Source organism: Rhineura floridana, chromosome 2 (assembly GCF_030035675.1).
Source record: "Rhineura floridana isolate rRhiFlo1 chromosome 2, rRhiFlo1.hap2, whole genome shotgun sequence".
NCBI lineage: Eukaryota > Metazoa > Chordata > Lepidosauria > Squamata > Rhineuridae > Rhineura > Rhineura floridana.
Genome location: NC_084481.1, coordinates 233,239,030 through 233,261,047, shown reverse-complemented (window position 1 = coordinate 233,261,047; position 22,018 = coordinate 233,239,030). Strand labels below are relative to the sequence as shown.

General features: G+C 46.0%; 2 protein-coding genes across 5 annotated transcripts in view; one reads left to right on the top strand and one right to left on the bottom strand.

Annotated features, from left to right (window-relative positions):
• The window catches only part of GPR137C (G protein-coupled receptor 137C), a 27,612-nt gene extending 6,631 nt beyond the window's left edge, over positions 1–20,981 (bottom strand). Inside the window, exons 1-6 of the mRNA XM_061612542.1 lie at positions 20,310–20,981; positions 10,061–10,104; positions 8,392–8,620; positions 6,913–7,062; positions 3,203–3,328; positions 1,256–1,365 (exon numbers count right to left, since the gene is read on the bottom strand). Of these exons, the coding sequence (XP_061468526.1) occupies positions 1,256–1,365; positions 3,203–3,328; positions 6,913–7,062; positions 8,392–8,620; positions 10,061–10,104; positions 20,310–20,657 (1,007 nt within the window). The 5' untranslated portion in view covers positions 20,658–20,981. The remainder of the gene's footprint in view (positions 1–1,255; positions 1,366–3,202; positions 3,329–6,912; positions 7,063–8,391; positions 8,621–10,060; positions 10,105–20,309) is intronic.
• Positions 20,224–22,018, top strand: part of TXNDC16 (thioredoxin domain containing 16) — a 70,539-nt gene continuing 68,744 nt past the window's right edge. For all 4 annotated transcript variants that reach the window (XR_009760798.1, XM_061612539.1, XM_061612540.1 and 1 more), the window contains exon 1: positions 20,224–22,018. The gene's annotated coding sequence lies outside the window, so the exon portion shown is untranslated.

The following is a 22,018-nucleotide window of genomic DNA, read 5'->3' as shown; positions in this document are numbered from 1 at the left end:
TGGCTGGCACTCTGAAGAAGAGTTCTGGTGTACTGTAGTGACCAAAAATTCGAGCCCATTAAGAATTTGGTTCAAATCTCACCTATCAGTCCCAGACCCACATCTGCAATATTGAGGGGATTCTGGCCTACCTTAAAAAGTTGTTGCAAAGTACCCAAGGTAATTTGAAATGCTTTAAGCATTCTGATGTGCCATATAACTGCATATGTAGTTGAGAAGGCTAGAATACTTGGGAACATAGGAATCTTCCTTTTATACCGTCAGATCACCTGGCCCACCTAACTCATTATTGTCTAGTCTGACGGGCAGCGGCTCTCCATCCCTGCCCTACCTGGAGATGCTGGGGATTGAACCTGGGACCTTCTGCATGCAAGGCAGATGCTCTGCCACTGAGCTATGACCCTTTCCCTAAAAATAATCCATGAGTTAGCATTATGAGCAACCGGGCAGGTATTTCAGGTGGGAAATCAACGAGGGAGCCCCTGCCCTTGGCCACTGAGCTGTGCCGCACCCGTCTCCACGATACAACCTGTGACCTATCAACAGGGTGGGCATAAGGCAGGCCAGCATTTATTGACACATCTTTGAGTGATACGCAATAGATCTGCGAGAGTTTCAAGACTCACAGCCCCAATTGTTTTAACATTTGCAGTGACAAAATTACTCCATCCCGCAAAAAAAAAAAAGAATTCGGCTGCTGAAATGAAGAAAACTAAATAGGAGTGGGAGGGCTTTGAGCTCAGTTTGTTTCTGGCCCTAAAAACACATTCCTAGGAACAGAGGAGACTACAGGTCAGTAGCTTTGGTCCACCCAGTTCAGTACTGTCTACACTGACTGGCAGCAGCTGTCCAGGTATACAGATGGGGAGTCTTTTCGCAGCCCTACCTAGAGATGCCATTGGGGATTGAAAGTGGGACCATCTGCATGCAAAATTCAACTGGACATCAGGAAAAACTTCCTAATTGTTAAAGCCATACGACAATGGAACCACTTACCTAGAGAGGTAGTGTGCTCTCCAACACTAGAGGCATTCAAGAGGCAGCTGGACAGCCATCTGTCAGGAATGCTTTGATGTGGATTCCTGCATTGAGCAGCGGGTTGGACTTGATGGCCTTATAGGCCCCTTCCAACTCTACTATCCTATGATTCTGTGATCTACCCAGTGAGCTGTTACAGCCCTTCCCTCTACTTTGAACTGTGGTACCCACAAAAAACATTCTCTCCTCTCCCCTGCCCCCAGATGAACCACGTTACCTTCCTCCACCGAGCCTCGGAAGGTCGTCATCGCTGTCATACCGCCTTGGATTGTCAAAGAAATAGGCACGAGAATTGTAACTGTGGCTGTTGATCATCCCAGCAGGGGCCTGTTTGGTTAAAAGAGGCTGTTAGTTAAACGAAAACAGATGGATTGCAGAGGAAACCGAGAAGAGAATGCTTGTGGGGTAGACGCCAATCTTGGGAAGTGCCCCACTTTTGGGGGTGGGTGGGAAGAGGGTAAACTCTTGGGTCTGTCCAAACGAGGGTTCTATTCTAGTTTTTAGAAATGGCACACAATCAGAACTGTAAATGATGCATCCAAGTCAGGGGTGCGGAACCTCATGGGTCAAATGTGGCCCTCCAGACTTTTCTGTCTGGACCTCAGGACTCTCTTCAGGCTACACTCCCTCCCCAACCACATCACATATCCCCAGGCCATGTCCCTCATTAGCCCTGGGCTGCATCCTCCCTTGAGCACTTTTTATACAACACAGAATTTTAGGTCTCACCTGCATTATACATTTAAAGCAGTATTGCATCATTTTGAACAGCCATGGCTTCCCGCAAAGAATTCTGGGGACTGTAGTTTAAGGATGCTGAGAGTTGTTGGGAGACCCCCTATTCCCCTCACAGAGCTACAATTCCCAAAGTTCCTGGGAAGAGGGATTAGCACCCTTCACAGACTGCACTTCCCAGGATCCTTTGGGGAAGCCACGACTATATAAAGTGGAATAAAACTGCTTTAAGATGTACAGTGCAGACGGGGCCTTATTCATGCATGAAATACTCTACGCTTTTTTTTTTTTAATGCTGGGGATTGTTTCTCTTTTACTTTAATTTTGTTTTAAAGTAGTCTTCACAATTTCAGGAGTTTGCTTTGCTTGTAAATAGAAATCAAGTAAATCCCTCTCAACCAGCTTGGGACCAATTTAGTTGTGGGACTGCCTTACCTCATATGTGCCCCCTCTACCGCTGCTATCTGTGGAACTGGCACTGTTATAGGTGCCACATGATATCCATTCCACATTTGTAAGAAATTGTTCTTCTAGTGTGACAGCACCTAGTCTTTGGAACTCCCTGCCTATTGACATCAGGCAGGTGCCTTCACTGTCTTGTTTTCGGGGCCTGCTTTAAACTTATTTGTTTAGGCAAGCTTATCCAGACACAAAGCTGCTGATGTGTTTCAATCATTTTAGTCTGTTGCTATTTTAATTGTTTTAAAAATGTTTTTCCTTGTTCTTAACTGTTTTATTGACAATGTGAATGTCTTTAAAAACTGCTTAGATCAAGAGCTCTCAAACTGTGGTCTGCAAGCTTCATTTACGTGGTCCGCGGTCTGTGGATTACTGATTGAAGCTGGGAGATGCCACATCCATCCTATTAATCAATATTCTGATTGATTTTTAATTGTATTGCTATTTTTATTTCTTACGTTGCATTCTATGGAATTCAAATTGTAATGCAATGAAATCCAGTATGAGAAACAAAAGCAGCAACAAAAATGGAAATTAAAAATCATGCAGCTTCTAGCAGAGCACATTACAATTGCTCAAACGGGTAAAAAAAGAAGAATATCATGCCATGGTCTGCCAAGACTCTGACCAATTTTCAAATGATCAGCGGGGGCAGAAAAAGTTTGGGAACTGTTGGTTTAGAGGTTTTTCACAATCAAGAGGTATATATGACCAAGGCAAGGAATTCCAGTGTTTGAATCTTTTGCACTTGGGTCCCTTGAGGCCTACTCTGGCTTTTATGCTGCGTTTACGTATATGGATATTGTTCATGAATTTTGCTTTGTAAATTAATTTGATACAATATTTTTCTATTGTACCTTGTGTATTCTATTGTCAACCACTTTGAGATCTTTCAGATAGTAAGCAGTCTTATAAATGTAAATATAAATAAAATAAATAAAAATACATTTTGAAAATAAATAAGCCATACCAAGTTCTGTGCCAGCCTCTGCGCCCGGAAGAACAGAACCAGAAATGTAATTGGGACAAACTCCCAGAGGAACAGCACAACCCCAAAGACCACATACTCTTCGCTGCTGACTTCTTCGCTTCGAACCTGCAGAACAGGGCGTGTATTCAAGTCTGGAAATCAAGTGTGCAATCATGAAGATAGACTACTTCAAGTGCACTGTGTCTGGGACTGCCCTTGAAGTCTGCTCTAAGGTTTCAGCTGATGCTCCAGCCGCAGCCAATCTTCCACTATGGGCCACCTTTTATTTCTAGTTCACTGAATCCCTAATCTTTCTAGTGTGCACCCAAGGCAGCTTACATAACATGTTAGTACATATCACACATTAGGACAATTGACAGTTTCTGCTATTCCTAAAGTCACACACACCTAAAAAGCCAGCCAGAATGCAGTGATTTCTAGAAATGTTTGCAGCATTAACTTCAGCCTCATTTCAAGGCAATAGTTCCTGCCCTTAAAAATCCCAGAAGGCCTTGGGCCAGCTCATCTCCTTATCTTAGCCAGCTTTCCTCAACCTGGTGCCTTCCAGATGCTTTGGACTGCAATTCCTGTGCTTGCTGACAGTGATGGGAGTTTTTATTTTATTTATTTATTATTTAAACCCTGGAGAGCTGCTGCCAGTCAGTGTAGACACTATTATTTATTTTATTTTTATTCATTAGATTTATATCCCGCCCTTCCTCGCAGCAGGAGCCCAGGGCAGCTAACAAAAGCACTAAAAACACTTTAAAACACCATAAAAACAGACTTTAAAATACATTAAAACAAAACATCTTTAAAAACATTTTTTTAAAAAGTTTTGAAGATATCTTTAAAAAAGGAAAAGCTTAAAAACTTATTGTTTTTTAAAAAAGGTTTAAAAAACATTTAAAAAAGCAATTCCAGCACAGACGCAGACTGGGATAAGGTCTCTACTTAAAAGGCTTGTTGAAAGAGGAAGGTCTTCAGTAGGCGCCGAAAAGAGAACAGAGATGGCGCCTGTCTAATATTTAAGGGTTGTAGTCTAAAGCATCTGGAAGGCACTAGTTTGGAGAAAGCTGTTTTCATCACGGAAACACTCAACCAAGCCTTACTCCAGCAGATCTTAATATGAAACATGCCCATTTTGGGGGAGGCAAAGACGCAGAGAATTTGCATGGCATTCAGAGGGTTGAGTTCAACCCCTGGGATCTCACATTCAAAAATGAGGAACTGGGGTGGAAGGGCAGAGCAGGGCTAGGGAAACTTTTGGGCTCCACAGGTTAAATCCTTATCAGGATCAGCCGCACAGGCCAAATCTGACAGATGGTGAGACTGCTCACCTGTCAGTTACCTGTGCAAAGTGCTGCTAAAATGAAGGGTTTTCCCCTTCCTGATTCACAGAGGGATTTGCATCAGAATCTCCTGCTAAAACAAGGGGGGGAACATGCAAGATCTGCATGGGATCCTTCCATATGATTTAACACCTGTTTATCCATTGATGAGTGAGGGTTAAATCCTGCTCAGTTTGGCTGTGCGCACACACTCCCCGTTCCCTGCTGGAAAGAGGCACACACAACCAACACAGGATTTAGTCGTGCTCTCCCACCTATCAGATGTCACAAGCGACATCAGTAGCTGGCCACAGCTTGGGGAAAATGGCCCCGTAGGCCAATTTGGACCTCCTGGTGAGCCAAGGCTGGCTCGCAGGCCAGAAATTCTCCAATTCTCTCCATAGAGAGCTGCTGCCAGTTGATATACAGTGAAACTTAAAATGGGAGACCATCAAAATAGCCCTGCTGGGCCAGACCCAAGACCTACCTATATCTAGCTCAGCATCCCACCTCTGGGAAGCCCACAAGCAGGACACAAGGAGAAGGGTCATCTCCCGCTCGTGATCCCCAGCAACTGGTATTCGGAGACCGGGTGCCTCCAAATCCGAGGTAGCATGGAGCCATCATGACTGGTAGCTACTGATATATTAGATATTTATTACACTTGTATACCGCCCCATAGCCAAAGCTCTCTGGGCGGTTTACAACATAAAAATTAATATAAATTCTACATTTGATACAATTGCAATAAGAAAAATAATAATTCACATTTTAAGTAAACATAGCTGAACAATACATCTCTAAACAATATATGTAACATGAAAACAAAATGAATGATATATAAAAAAAAAAGAAAAAATATATAACAATTATAAAATATATCTAAAAATTTCCATGGAGGTCAAGTATCTGATGGCCTTCTCCTCCATGGACCCAGAGCCTGACTCTGGATAAAACAGCTTTACATACTTCTATCAGTGGTACTTGTGACATCCTTCCCTGGCACCACCTGTGTCGCTCTCACTCGTGGCTACCAGCAGTCAGGATCATCGTGTTTATTTTTACCTCTCTCCACTCTAGCACAGATCTCAAAAGATCCCCCTGCTAGACCACACTACCCAACACTCTGTGTATCTAATGTAACCTCTAGACTGTACCTTAGTCTCTTCCTGGTTATTTTGATACCTTGTGTCTGTGTGTATAGGTAATTCCCAACCCCCCTGAAGCCTCTTGCCTATGAAGCTCACAGCTCTGGGTTGCTCTGAGGTACTGGATGTTGATACAATATCTCTTCCTTCACCGCTGCCACCATTCGATACTATTTCTTCTTCAGCCTTGGTTACTCTGCCTCCCCCCTGGTCTGTGCCCCCCAGCTGAGGAATCAGGCTTTAAGTAAACCAAGAAAATATTTATTAATAACACTAAGAATAACAAGATTACTTACAGATTTCATTGACAAGCATATGGTTTCATATATGTTTCTCTTATGTTCCTAATTCCTACTATTTGCCTCAGAACTCCCAATCCAATATCTCAACAGCCACCTCTTACTCTCCACATTAACCTCCCTGTCCAACCCCCACCCCGACTCACCTGTCATCCTCTCATTTATACCTTCAGCCATTCAAACACACAGCCAATCATCATCCAGCATTCTACAGCCCATGTACTCCCCCTTCTCACTCACTCCACTTACCATATTTCCTATAATAAACCTGCACTTACCATATTTACATTACATTCACATACAGGAACATCACAGTACTCTCTGAAAAGGCCTCCTCCCACTTCCAATCTCCTTCTTTGTTGGAGCAGAAGAGAGGGAGCCGTTCTCTAACTTGTCACAGACCTTTCTGCATCTGTAGCACAAGTAGAGAACGTGGCCATCCAGACGCTACTGGAGCTCTAAGCAGAAAACGCAGCCAACAGCCAAGGAGTCCAACGGGAGTTGTATTCCCTTAAATATTAGGCAGGCGCCAACTGTTATCTTTTCAGCGCCTTTTGAAGACTTTCCTCTTTCAACAAGCCTTTTAAGTTGAGACCTTATCCCAGTCTGTGTTGGAATTGCTTTTTAAACCTTTTTTTTTTAAAAAAAAAACCCAATATGTTTTTTAACCCTTTTAAAAAAAATGTCTTTAAAGCTTTTTAAAAAATGTTTTTAAAGTTGTTTTGTTTTAATGTATTTTAAGGTCTGGTTTTATAATGTTTTAAAGTGTTTCTAGTGCTTTTGTTTGCTGCCCTGGGCTCCTGCTAGGAGGAAGGGCGGGACAGAAATCAAATAATAAATAAATAAATAGCAAAATCTGGAAGGCCACCAGCTCCCCACCCCTCCTCTGTAGGGAAATCTGACACCGTCTGGTTCAACGGGGTCCTCCTTACCTTATCCGAAAGGTTATCCCAGCCATAGTTGAACGGACTGGGCACCCGGTCCGGAGAGATCGCCACGGCCACTAAGTTATAGAAAGCCCTTGAGGAGTACAGGAGGGCGATGACACAGCCCACAAGCAGCGCTTGGCAGACAGAGGTGCCCTAGTTTAACAAGAAGAAACCACCCATACAGAGGGCATTAAAAATACAGTAAGTTGGCACAGAGATCTCTTCTCTTAAGTGGCTGTTTTATGCTGGGTAAATTGTGCATGAGTGAACTGAACAAGAACAGCGGTGCTTTTTTTAAAAAAAAGATTTTAAGTGTTTGAGCACACCAAGTTGACAAAGCCACAAAGAATCAGATGCGATGGCAGAGGGGGGGTCTCTCACTCCACCAGCCTCAAGGATGGGGAGGGTTCTTCTCGTTGACCCAGTAGCAAAAAAGAAGATGCCTCAACAAGGAGAAAAAGGTCTCGCATGAAAGAGAAAGGCAGTGGAATAACCTCACAGGGACAGGGGTGGCAAGATGTTCTGAACTGGAATGAGAGGGCATAAGGGGACAGGGATGCTGGCTTGGAACTGCAACAAAATATTGCAGTGTGGAGTGGTCCTGTTCAGGATTTGAGCCAGCCATGCCCTTTCTCAAGGTACTCCATTCCACGTCACCACTGGTTTGCTGTTTCCCCCAAACAGTCAGTGCTCCACACCCACTGAGCATGCTCCTTAAGCTTTCTTTTTGTTGTTCTGCATATAATTGGGATTCCTGACGCCCTCCGACAGCCCCTTCTTATGCGTGGATGGTACTGTTTTGACTATACAAGGACGGGCACTTGGAGAGCAAGTTCCAGAGCTTGTGGTCTCGATTACAGAGCCCAGCGGCTTCAGGCAGATTACAGGACGATGTTGAACAGGCAGTCCCACACCCAAATCCAGTGGGGACGGGTTTCTTTTAGTCTCTGTTATGGCGATACTGTCTGTGTGGTTTCTTCTGTTCTTTTTAAAAAATTGTTTTTTTGCCTGCTCCTCATAAACTGGCAAAACGAAAAAAGGTTCCTTACAGTTCAGGATCTTGTAGATCCACTTGTTACAGAAAAAGTAAAAATTTAAAGAAGTAAATTGCATTTGTAATAATTGTTTGAATAAAATGTACTTTTAATATACCAAATGTGATAATTTTATGCCAAACCAACTTGTACATATTTACATTTGATGTTCCTGAAGTAATAAGGTGACTTTCAATCTGTAACAAAAGTGCTAATAATGCATTTTTTCAATTTTTCTGAAAATTTGTTTTTTTTCTGAAAAAAACCAGATTTTTCCATGGCTTCAAAATTTCTAGAAATTTTACATCTCTATCCAAGCCTCAGACATAACTCACTTCTCTACTTAATCAACCATGCACTAACTTTGCAGAGAGGTGAAGCCCACCTGTCCCACATCCCCTGCCCAGAAACTGGAGCTTTTAACCCAATAGAAGCTGCACCCTCTTACCTTGGACTCGAGGTAAATGTTTGCTGAAGACATTTTGGACAGTTTGCACATGCAACATGCCAGCAAGATGGCACAGAGAATGAAGAGGCTGTCATTGATCAGAGCCCGGGTGAAAACTGTCCACTTCAGCTGATCCTCTGGTACGTCGTCACGGGCCAACAACGCGCACGTCAAGTTCACAAAGACAAAGAGGAGGCTGGCAAGTATGGAGCCCACATACAAAAAGGCCCTGGAAAAAAGGTAGAAGGCAGCTTATTCCATCACCTTTCCCTTAATACAGGGGCAGCCAGCGGTGCCCTCTAGATATTGGACCATAGCAGCATTCAGACATGGAACTTACTGCATTGATTATAACAGTAGCGCTTCTGTGCTGATTTCTAACGTTCCTGTACCTACTGCCTTACTGATGTACCCACCATGTACCACCATGTTGCACTAAACACACCAGCGGGTGCGGTGTAATACCACAATGAGTGTCATTGGCTATGTCATACCTCCCCCACCCTTTCTGTACATGCGCACTTCTGCTCCCCCATGGAAACAGCTGGAAAGAACTGTATGCTGGTATACTGCCCCAAGATTTTGTCACTTTACTCCTGTGATTTTTCTGGGTTAATGGGGTTGCAAACAGACTTTTTTCTGGAAGCAATTAACACCGGAATAAACGCTAAACTTCCACTATATTCTGTTAGATTTCTATAAGTGGCTTTTATGTCATGTGAAAGATTAGATAAAATGCAGAAGTTTTCATGCAAGGAAGCACTGGGAAAATGGAATGAACTGCTGTCTGAACGCAGCCTGCAGCTCTCATCACCCTTGGCCATGCTGCCGGGACTAATGCAAATGGTAGTCCAGCAACGTCTGGAGGTGCCATGCTGGCTATCCCTGCCTTCGTATGCAAGAAGGATTTAGCAACAAGAGGCAGGGGGAAGAGCAGGGAGGACCCGCACTGAGGCAACACTGAAGCAGAGCGGGGAAACAGAACTGCCCAAGTACCAGTCGCAGCTGGTGGCTCCATGTCAGTGGGGCGGTGGAATCCGCTCCAGGTTTTAGGCTGAACTTTCAAGGAGCTGTCCAGCACCTGGAATAGAGCCTTGAAAGTTCAGACTAAAACATGGAGCAGATTCCACTGACATGGAGCTCCAGGTACAGAGTTGTAAGAACCAAACAAGCTCAAGGCTCATCAGTATTATGTAAAAGAAACCTTTCTCTTAAAAGGTATGAATCCACATTGCTTGTCAACTGACTACCTGTGCTTTAGCTGCCGTCTTCTGACTCTGCGATAGAAAAGCCAGAGCACAGGGCTGGCAACCTGTATTGGACTCTAATTCCCATAACCCGCAGCCAGTATGACCCAAGATCAAGGATGATGGGAGTGGCAGACTTAACACTTGGACGGCCACATGTTCCCCATAGCAGGATTGCTCTAAAAGGCCTTAAAATGAAGGAAGAAGCAAAAATTATATTTAAAAAATCCCATTTTTATGCAAAGGAGACTGAGCAGAATTATAAAGCACGAGGCACCAACCAAAAGTTAAGGCAGCCTGTACACAGCTGTGGGCCCTTCAGGTATCTTAAACTCATTATCATCAGGGGCAAATTGTAACCTACAATTAAAGCGCATGCTGATTAATTTACTGCGATGTGCATCCCCAAAGGTTACACTTACTTGTATTTGTTGAATTCAGCTGCACACTTGACTTTGAAGATAACCTGTTCAGAGATGAGAAAATGTAGGGTTGGGTGAGTTTCCCCCTCCCCCCATTCCATCACAGAGCTCCTCTATGCATCCTTTACATTGGGGATTCATGATTATTTGTGCTCATGATAGCTAAGAGAGCTGCCCTGGGCTCCTACTCAGAGGAAGGGCAGGATATAAATCTAATAAATAAACAAAGAATTATACTAAGCAATTCCACTTTCAATATTGTTTATGCCTGGAAAGGTTTTGGGGCAGAGATACTGTTTCACTTCTAGTCTACGCATGTTCCGTAGTTTCCTGCTCAAATCTTGCCGCTTTTCATACCAAAAGCGTCCCAGGGTTTCTCTTGTCTGGCTTTTGTTGTGCTATAGTGCAAGAGTGCCCCTCCAGGCAGCAATAATGAGCTGGGAAAGCACTGCAGAGTAACTAATCAAACAGAAGGATGTGTGGACAGGAAGAATGTCAGAGAAATTAGATTCAGCTGTAAAATGTGAACTGAAGTAATTGAAACAATGTAGAAACCAAAACACAGGCACCCCTCGAAATTCACACTTCGGAATTTCACAGTGCAGTTCTCCAACCAAGGATGTTTACAAAAATGCAGATATTAGGGAAAGTATGCATTTAAGAAAATCAATATATTAGTGAAAATAACACTTGACAGTAAGGGCAGTTCGGCAATGGAACCGACAGCCTAGGGAGGTGGTGGGATCCCCTTCGCTGGATGTCTTCAAACAGAGGCTGGACAGCTATCTGTGGGAGATGCTCTAGCTGTGGATTTCCTTCTGTGAGCAGGGGGTTAGACTCGATGGCCTACAAGGCCCCTTCCAACTCTATGATTCTATACAAAAATACATTATATTAGCAGAAACTGCTTGCAAAAATGTGTTAGGAGAAATTCACAGTAAAATGCTGAAGAATTTTCATGAGGATTTTTTTTTAGTTGCAAGTTGGAAGACATGTTCCCCATAGCAGGATTGCTCTAAAAGACATGCCACCCTTAAAATGAAGAACTGAAATGTAGAGAACTGAATTTAAGATTGGAAAAATGAAAAATTGAGAGAATTGAAACAGATTCTTGCATCCCTAGTGGACAACCCATAAATCCCCCACTAATGCATTCTTGTTGCATCAACGGCATGGTGCAGAGTACACCAATAAAAAAAACCACCAGCCCAGAGGGGGCCATAGTCAAACAGACAGCATGCTTTGATTGGGATTCCTGCATTGCGCAGGGGGCTGGACTTGATGGCCTTATAGGCCCCTTCCAACTCTACTATTCTGTGATTCTATGAAACTGCTCAGAACTGTGCTTGATACCCAACACGTAAGTACAAACACATACTTTTTTCATAGAAAACATGAACAGCCCGGACAGTCCAACAGGCCATCTGGTTCAGCACTCTGGAGTCTTAATAAACTAATAGCCAAAACAGCTCTGTGGGAAGAAAGCTCTACCAAGGGGCGTGATGTCAAAAAAACACCACCACCCTGCCTTGTAGTGATTTAGCTGGTGAGCAGAGATATTGGGGAGGGGGCAAAAGCCCTTTTGAAATTCCATTAAGTGGGATTGGGGGGGGGAAGGAAGCAAAGTCCATCCCATTGCTGCGAGGTAAAGAGCACGGCTGTACTAACTTCCCCAGCCTGGTGCTCTCCAGATATTTTGGCCTAAAACTCCCATCAGCCTGAACCAGCGGGACGGTAGGTTTGGAAAAGCCCTGCAGCCCTTCTAGTCCAGCGTCTTGTCCTCACAGTGGCCAACCAGAGGCCCCAATGGGAAGCCCACAAGTAGGACCGAGGCACAACAGCCCTCTTCTGCTTGCTGTTTCCCAGTGACTGGGATTCCGAGGGATGGTGCCTCTCATTCCGGAGAGAGTACATAAGGAAAAAGAGAGTTCAAAATATCTGGAGAGCGCCCGGTCGGCAAAGGCTGGTCTACGCGGTCCATGGAGGGGATCTTGTTCTGTGCGCAGAGTATCCCGATGAAGAACCCTGAGCATGTAGGGCTCTGCATCAAGTAGGGAGCCCACACACAGAGCTGACTGTCTCTTCAGACGTCCCCCCCAAAATCCACAGACAGAACCTACAGGGACACAAAGGCGGGACAGGAGAGCCAGCAATGGGGGGGGCACTCTGCTCTCCATCCCACACCCAATCGCAGGAAGGAACAATGCCTGAACAGGATTTGGGAGAACTGAAGATCCGGGAAGAATTGCCAACTGTTGACACAAACAGCTACTCCTTGGAACACAGGAGCCAGTAGCCATCTGTCAATGAGAGGTCTCGCTGAGAAGATCCTGCTGTGCTCTGCTCCTGGTTAGTTTCCACTTGGTGCCACCATTCGCAAGGTGCAGAATGAGCTTCTAATACCGGCTTTCCTAACCTAATGCCCGCCCAGATGTTTTAAACTACATCTCTCATCAGCCCCAGCCAGCATGGCGTTGCTCCCATCAGATGCAGCATCCTATGGTTGTCTGGGACTGATGGGTGCTCTAGTCCAAAACATCTGGAGGGCATCAGGTTGGGAGAGGAAGTGGCACAAAGAGCGTATAACACTCACTTTATCTATCCAGGCGATACCTGGAACAGAAGATTTATGTAACTTTAAAGCTGACAACGAGGACATGGAACGTGTCAATTCCTTGGCACAGTCATTAACCAAAACGGGGACAGTAGTCAAGAAATCAGAAGGCTAGGACTGGGGAGGGCAGCTATGAGAGAACTAGAAAAGGTCCTCAAATGCAAAGATGTATCACTGAACACTAAAGTCAGGATCATTCAGACCATGGTATTCCCGACCTCTATGTATGGATGTGAAAATTGGACAATGAAAAAAGCAGAGAAGAGAAAAATCAATTCATTTGAAATGTGGTGTTGGAGGAGAGCTTTGCGCATACCATGGACTGCGAAAAAGACATATAATTGGGTGTTAGAACAAATTAAACCAGAACTATCACTAGAAGCCAAAATGATGAAACTGAGGTTATCATACTTTGGACACTTAATGAGAAGACATGAGTCACTAGAAAAGATAATAATGCTGGAAAAACAGAAGGGAGTAGAAAAAGAGGAAGGCCAAACAAGAGATGGACTGATTCCATACGGGAAGCCACAGACCTGACCTTACAAGATCTGAACAGGGTGGTTCACGACAGATGCTCTTGGAGGTTGCTGATTCATAGGGTCGCCATAAGTCGTGATCAACTTGAAGGCACATAACAACAACAAAGTGGTGCTCCTGCCAGTGAGCAGGCCCACTCAACAGACCCCGTCAGCCAAGTTCTGACAGGGCTCGGTTTTGAGAAAATCTACAATGTAGCCTCACTCAGAGAAATGAGGCAGCAAACAGTTTTCCTCTGTCTCCTTTAAGAACATAGGAAGGGCCCTGCCAGATCTGGCCAAAGGGGGCCCATCTAGTCCAGCATCCTGTTCTCACAGTGGCCAGCCAGATGCCCCAAAGGGAAGGCCACAAGCAGGACCTTAGTGCAACAGTGGTCTTCCCACATTTGCAACTCCCATCAACTGTTACTCAAAGGTGTACTTGCCTCTGACAATGGAGGCAGAACCTAGCCATCATGGCTAGCAGACATTGGTAGCCTTATCCTTCATGAGTTTATCCACCCATCTTTAAAAGCCATCCAAGTTGGTGGCCAACACCAGAACTTCTGGGAGTGAACGCCGTAGTCTGCAAAGAAGCCCTTTCTTTTGTCTGTCCTGATTCTTCAAACATCCGGCTTATTTGGACGTCCACGAGTTCCAGAATTATAAAAGAGGATGAAAAACCTTTCCATGCTTAATTTCAAACACCTCAATCATGACCCTGCTGACTCGCAAAGCCACAAATGTTGTAACATTTCCTCATACAAAAGTTGCTCTGAACAGTTCGGTTGTCCTTTTCTGAACCTTTGCCCAGCACAGCAATGTCCCCTTTGAGGTGAGGTGACCAGAACTTTAGGCAGCATTCCTCGTGGTCTTGTCATAGATTTGTACAATGACCTTTCACAGACCGACTGGCGCGCACACAGTGAGACATGCACATGAGGGCAGGGAAAGAGAGATCAGAGACTGAATATCTGGAAAAGGGGCTTCCCAAAGGCATGTGGTTGACCCACAAGAGAACACAATGCTGCACGAGACAGGTCTTTGGTTTGATCCCACAGGGCTCTTCTCACGGCAAAAATATATATCTGGTGCCTTAAAAGAAAAGGGTGCGCAGAAGAGAAACAGCGAGGGGAATTGTGCAACTGCAAAGCTTTCTGCTCAAGTTGCACTGAGGTTCTTGCTTCCAAACTGTGGTGTTCTGCGCAGGCTAAAGAATTCTATACAACACTCCTGGTGACGGGTTCCTGCTTAATCATTATCTGGCAGAAACACAGTGACATTCTTGGGCAAGAAAGCTTTCTGACTCAGTACTCCAGATCTGTAAAAGGGGTAAGCTTGCTGAGGACATTGTCTTCATCCTCCGTTCCAGGATATGACGTATAGTCACGAAAGTGAGGCATGCCATCGTTATCTGCTTTGTTGTTGTTATATGCCTTCAAGTCGGTTATGACTTATGGCGACCCTATGAATCAGCGGCCTCCAAGAGCATCTGTCATGAACCACCCTGTTCAGATCTTGTAAGTTCAGGTCTGTGGCTTCCTTTATGGAATCAATCCATCTCTTGTTTGGCCTTCCTCTTTTTCTACTCCCTTCTGTTTTGCCCAGCATTATTGTCTTTTCTAGTGAATCATGTCTTCTCATGATGTGTCCAAAGTATGAGAACCTCAGTTTCATCATTTTAGCTTCTAGTGATAGTTCTGGTTTAATTTGTTCTAACACCCAATTATTTGTCTTTTTTGCAGTCCATGGTATCTGCAAAGCTCTCTTCCAACACCACATTTCAAATGAGTTAACATTATCTGCTACTCATGCATTTTATTAGTTTCCCTACCCGATGCCCTCCAGATGTTTTGGACTGCAACTCTCATCAGCCCCCAGCCAGCAAAACATCTGAAGGGTGCCAGTTTAGGGAAAGGCTGGCATAGACAATATCTTTTTTCTTGCCAGTCGAGTCCTTTAGACTGAAGCATGCAGGCAGGCAGTATCTTGTTTGTTGTTTTTGTTAATATTTTGTAAGACACTGTGGGAGCCTTTTTGGCTGAGGAGTGGGATAAAAATGGCTTTAAATAAATAACATAGTTCCCAATTGTAGCTCAGTTGCAATTTGGCTTGGTCTCTGCTCACCTCCAGCCCACTAATATGTTGTGTGGCTACCAGGGCTGTGGAGTCGGTACGCCAAACCTTCGACTCTGACTCCTCTATTTTTCTACTGTCCGACTCTGACTCCACCCAAAATTGCTTCCAACTCCACAGCCCTGAAAAGGGCTGTAAATGTCTTTTTAAATTGGAAGCTCTCATAGGAGCTTACAGCTGACTTCATGGGAAGCTTCTTTGACATTTTGAATTTATATTTTAAAAAAATTGTCAATCAAAATTTATTTTGAAGCCAGAGTCGGTACATTTCTACCGACTCCGACTCCACCCAAAATTGCTTCCGACTCCGACTCCACAGCCCTGGTGGCTACTACTGTTTAGCGACAGGGAGACCTTTATTTTTCAAAAAAGTCCCACAGCAAATAATGTGCAGGATCAAGAGAGCAACTATGCTGGCTTTCACATGTGAGTAAGTGCACAGAGGATGCGCTTTGGGGCTAATCATAAAGTCTTCCTTATCTTAGATATTGTCCTATACACTGGTTGCATGCAACCAGGTATTTAGATAGGTTTACTAGCGCCTTTGTAGGGACTGGTGTTGAGAAACCTTGATTTGCAGTTAACTCATGATATAAAATTATACTTCTAGACTGAGTATGTAGCTCATGGGGTTCAGAAAGGGATTGTGACTGATTCTACCCCAAGCTGCCATTCTGAAATCTAACTCTAACTGAAAGACCCCAAGACTCTGGTCAAAGGACAGTCAGCAAGCTCTAAATCAATTAGAGATTGCCCCTCTTTCAAAACTATTGTTTCTAATCATTTATTTATTTATTATTTGTTTTAGATCCCGCCCTTTCTCCCAGTAGAAGCACAGGGTGACATTGTTTCTAATCATCTGCAGATTTGATTTCAGAGAGAGATTACATCAATTAATCCTGTAATCTAAAGTCAACAGGCCTGATGCACCCCATAATATCAGCTCAATCTTTAGACCTGCAAACAAACTGAATTCAGTTTAGATGTGGAGCGTAGATATACCTAGGAGATCATCATGAGACATACAAATGGAGATGGACTGCCTTCAAGTCGATCCCAATTTATGGCTGCCATATGAATAAGGTGTTCATGGTAAACAGTATTCAGAGGAAGTTTACCATTACCTCTGAGGCTACTCCTCCCCACCTGGCTAGGGCCTGCTCAGCTTGCCACAGTTGCACAAGCCAGCCCCTTCCTTGTCCGCAACTGCCAGCTGGGGGGCAACTGGGCTCCTTGGGACTATGCAGCTTGCCCACGGCTGCACAGGTGGCAGGGCACGTAACCCCTGAGCCACTCACTGTGTGGGTGATCTTTAGCTGGCCCTTGACACCCAGGAGACCCGAGCAGGGATTTGAACTCACTCCCAGCCAACCTCTCCTCCCCACTGTGCATACAAAGCTCTGTCCTTTTCTAGACTCATTGGATCCAAGCTGTTATTCCTTTGGGGGTGATTAACTTTGACTTCTGAGCCGCTCTCTAAATGCACTCCCTCCCAACAAAAGGAAAACAACTCTACAGAAACTGCTCCACACTTTCCAGCTCTTAAGGATGGGGAAATAAAGTATGCATTGCTAAAAGAAGGAATATAATACATTAGAACAAAATGGAGTACCCTTTACACCAGGTCATGCAGTTGTGCTATGCGATTGTCTTGGGGTTCCCACCCACCTAATTAGGCATTCAAAAACCTTCTGCATAGCTTGTACAATAAAATGGGGGTGCCCAAGTGTTCAGTTTTCAGAAGTTGTTCATCTTCATGCCTCTGTTCAAGCAATTTTGTTTACATGAATTTATTTTATGCTTCATGGGATACTCAACTGAAGAGACAAGAGGTGCTTTGGAACCAGAGCAATCACCTGCAAAGCGGAGCAGCTTGGACCCAGCCAATCTAGGGAAGGATACATATTTTCATGCTCCAAAGTGATCCCCATGAACAGGAGAACAGAACTTCTGTGATGTGAGCCTAATTAGCTCACCTGGCCATTTTGGCCAAGCCACACCCACCTGTCTCACCCCTCTACCCATATTTTGGCTTGGCCAAAATTGGGTTTGCAGGTACCACCCTGACTCTTGGAGGTCACTGATTCCAGTAGCGTAACTAGCTTTTCTTGTGCCTTGTGCAAGGTTTTATTTTTGGGCCCCTTAATTTTTTTGGGGTGTGTGTGAAATATTAATAAAACAAATAAGATATAACAATTGTTTATAAATAATTTTCATTTCAGCAAATCCATGTCAGGGCCCCCTTCGTCCTGTGCCCTGTGTCCCTGTTGCACCTGCCTAGTTACGGCACTGACTGATTCATAGGGTCACCATAAGTCATAACTGACTTGAAGGCACATAACAACAACAAGGTACCACCCAATCAGTTGATCAGCAGCATCTGCAAAGTGTTCTGCATAGGGCTTTGCAAGACCTGATGATTAGTGTGATTTCAAACCATGTGAACAAAAAAGGGTCACCTGACATCAGGTGATTGACAGGCAAGTAGCCCACCCAGCTGTCAAACCAAGGTTAGAGAAGGCTGCTTTGCATATTTTCATTGATTGCGGGAAGGGGTTGTTAAAGTCTAAAAATGCTGAATAGAAATGTTTCCCACTCTTCTGGGTCTGTGAAATTAATACTAGACTCTTAATAGAAAATGTCTTAACATGCACAAAGAGCCGGCCAAAGATATTTTGAGTTCCAAGGCAAAAAAAATCCAACAATGAGCTCCATACCCAGCTTACTAATTAACATTGGGTTTAGTCCACTGGAAATTCCCCTGTGCTCTTTCAGAAGAGAGTGACCCATGGGTCAGATCTGCCCTTAATGGCACCCACATCCCTTTGTATGCTGAGGTGCTCTGTAGCTCAGTGACAGAATATTTATTATTTATTTATTTATTATTTTATTTATACCCTGCCCTTCCCTTCCAGCAAGAGCCCAGGGAGGCAAACAGAAACACTAAAAACACTTTAAAACATCATAAAAAGTCCTTAAAATACATTAAAACAAAACATTAAAAACATTTTAAAAAAAACTTTAAAAACACCTTTAAAAAAAGGGTTAAAGATATCAATTTTGCATGCAGAATGCCCCGAGTTCAATCCTCAACATCCTCAGGTAGGGCTGGGAGAAGCTCCTGTCTAAAACTCTGGAGAGTTGCTGCCGGTCAGTGTAGACAATCCTGACCTAGACAGATCAATGGTTAGACTCAGCATAAGGCACTTCCTAGGACCTACCATGAGGCAGACGTCCTTCTTGTTGCCTTTACTACCTTGCAAAAGTAGATGCCCATTCGCTTCAATTTACCAATGAGGAAATCAAGGCACACAAAAGGTTAAGCCCTACTCAGAGCCATTCAGAGAGGTCAGGGCTGAACCTAGACCACCAACACTTGTAGCCAGCCCCTTTAAGAGCAAGACTCTTCCAGCACTTCCCTCTGTTTAGATCACCTTAAACCTTGTAGCCTATGCTTCAGGGTGGCACCTCATCTCTCATCTTGCTTTTGTTAGGGCTATGGAATATATTGTGTTCCAATCCTACTCACATCCATGCCCATTGGGGCTGACTCCCAGTGTGCAAGAGGACTGCAGCCTAAAGATTGTTACTCCTGCACGCTCTCATTCAACATCCCAGGGAGAGAGAGCCTTTCTTAAAATAAAAAAAAAAAACTTGAGAAGTCTGTGCTTATTTTTAATGGCAAGAACAGCCTCTCGCTTGTGCTGATCATGTGAACATCCCTGGGAGAATGAAATCATTGTTGACACCGCATCCTAAGTGACAAGCCACTTTTGCAGCACAAGAGAGGTTTGTTTGAGACCCGATAGAAACACCCTCTCCCCAAAAGAAAGTAACGTTTACAAAAATATGAAGAAAGGCTGAAGAATGAGCATCTTCCAGTTCAACAAGAGTGTACCAAACAGAAATCAGGGTAAGCGGAGAAGGTGTGCCCCCAAGGCTGCAGTCATGGGAGTAAGCCACGTTGACCCCAGCGTCACTTACTCCCCAGTAAACAAGCACAGGATCGCTGCAGCAGATGCTTGAAGGAGCCTCCAAACCTTGCAGCTGCAACCCAGTGACTTGAAAGTTGTTTTGTTTCAAGGGTAAAATTAAAAACAAAGAGGACAGTTGAAAGGGATGGGAACTGGCAATCAGCAAGACCCAGAGTGGGAAGGAAATTTGCCCAGTAGCGACAAATATTCGCACCCACACACACCCCAGAAATATTTCCCAGCTCTGACCCATTCACCTTACAGATTACAGGAGTGGCCAACTAGTGTGGAGTTTTAAGAGGCCAGAGTTTCGGAGGAGAAGACCACAGAAAAAAAAGAGGGGGGCAAGGGAGCAGAACACAAACAAAAACAGCCAGATCTTTTCAAAAATAGAAATATTGTGGAAGGAGAAAAAGAACAACAGGGAAAGCAGGAATGCAGCAACAAGAGGGGGGGGAGAGGCGCCGAAGCGATGATGTAATGGCTGACAGCAGTCTCTGCCCCAGCGGAACAGCAAGGCTCTTGCTGCTGGTACTTCCTGGTGGTCCGTAGCCTTTCCCCCCTCCTTAAGGAAAAAGAATATCTGCAATGTGTATATGTATGTATTTCTGTAGAGATATGCATATATATGCACATCTATACAGTGAGAGATCAGGCAAGGCTGCACTTGCTTGCCACATCTATCAACTGCTGGCCTCCTTAAGAGATCAAGGGCCACGGCTCGCAGAGTCTTTCTGGTCTGCTGGTTTCTCCAACACGGGGGAGAAGGAGGAAAATCCATCCAAGTTTTCTGCAGATGCACCAGAATGTGGTAAACAAGCCACATGAGGCGGGCAGGGGAAGGGGGGCGTGCCTGGGCTGCTGGGCGCGCTTGCTCGGTCCTGCTTTTCCACCTCGCTTAGAAACAACTTAGAAACACACACACACATCAGAGCCACCACCACGAAGGCACCGGAGGCGGCCAACCCACGCGCGGCCCGGACCCCCGTCGCCCACCCCGGACTTACCTCTGCGAAGTAGAGATTGAGGAGGCAGCCGGCGGCGAACAGGAGGCAGCCGGGCAGGCAGAAGAGAAGCCAGTGGGGGAGCGGCTGCAGCCGGAGCTGGCCGCCCTGGAGAAGGAAAGTCTGCAGGTAGCAGGAGAAGAGGACGGTGCGCAGCGCTGCCCAGAGGAGGCAGAGGAAGAGGCAGGCGGCGCGGTAGCTCAGCCGCTTCTCCCGGTAGCAGAGGAGCAGCCAGAGCTGCAGGTAGGCGAAGAGGAAGAGGCCGGCGTAGAGGAGCGCGTGCAGGAAGCTCAGCCCCAGCTCCAAGGAGAAGCGGGGCAGGCGGCCGGGATCGGGGCCGCCGAACACCATCGCAGCCCCCTTTGGGAGGCGCCCCCCAAAATAAGTCGGCGCAAAGTGGGGCTGGAGGACGTAGACTGGAGAATGCAGACGGAGGGGCGGGCGACCACCCTGCCCTGCCCAACCCCTTCGCCGCCCGCTTACACCACCATGCAAGCCATCTAGGCAGCCCTGGCTCGAGCACTTGCCCCGGCAAAGCCGACTCGCGATCTCCTCCCTTCTCGCCCGCCCGCCTGCTCGGTTGCAGCGCCGGCTCCCTCTTCGCTCCAAAAGAAACAATCAGCTGAGCGGGCCCGCCGATTTGAGGCGTTCGCTCCGGGCCACGCGCCGCTCGCCATTGGCCGCCGCGGAGCTCCGCCCACTAGTTGTCAGGGCCGCCCCGCCTCGCTCCTTTCTATCTCCCTCTCCGGGCCCCGTGCTTGACACGTTCTTAGGTTGGCGCCTCCCGCCCGCCTGGCATTTTTGCAGAGCCTACTCGCTGTGTTTCCCCCCCCCTCACTTTGTAACCTCCATCCCGCCCCCGCTTTCCAGCCGGCTTGTGTTGCTCGACGCCTTTTCTCTCCCCGTCCGCCCTGCCGTGCACGACTGGGAATCAGCTGGAAGAGGCAGAGAACAGGCCTGGGCTCCCTAAATTATTTAATTGGGGAATCGGCTTCTCTTAGCTGGCGTGGCTGCTCTGCAGAGGAACGGCGCTGGCCTCGCGCTGCGAAAGAGACGAGCGCGCCGAGACGGCCGCGCCTTGCCCGACGTGCAGGAGAAGCTGGGCGCCTTCGGGGCAAGGCTCGCCCTATCTCCGCGTCCCCTGCAATAGGAGGGATCCTCTGGCTTAAGCCTTACTCCGGGCTTGCTGGACGGCTGGCAGATTTGAGCCCCTTCGCTTGAGCTCAGCATGCATTGAGATGAAGGGAGTCCCCTTGCTTGCAACGAGGCTTCGATGCGCTTCAGGGAGGGCTTTGTCTCTCGCATGGAGTCTTGTTGCTAAGGGGGGGGGTTCGGAAAGCCTGATTTAGGACAGCCGACAGATCCTTCTCTCTCCCCCCCCTCCCTGTTGCTATAGGGAAAATGTTCAGGGACTGCCATTCAGTGGCTGCTTTGCTGTAAAGGGAGAGAGAGAGATTTTGGGTCCTCCTTTCAGAGTATGGCCGGCTAGCCACGTTCTAGTACAGAGCACCGAGCCCAAAATCTCTGGACTGGTTAAACTGGGTGCATCTGGAGCAAGGCCTTGGCAAAAGTGAAGCCGTTGGAAGCGCTGTTTTGGAAGGGGGGGCAATGGCACAAGCTACCCGCAATATTTAGCAGAGGCGAGCAGCTGGGATCTCCCGCCTTCGCAATTGGAGACGAGGAGAGGAGGGCAGCGGCGGGGGTACGTGAAG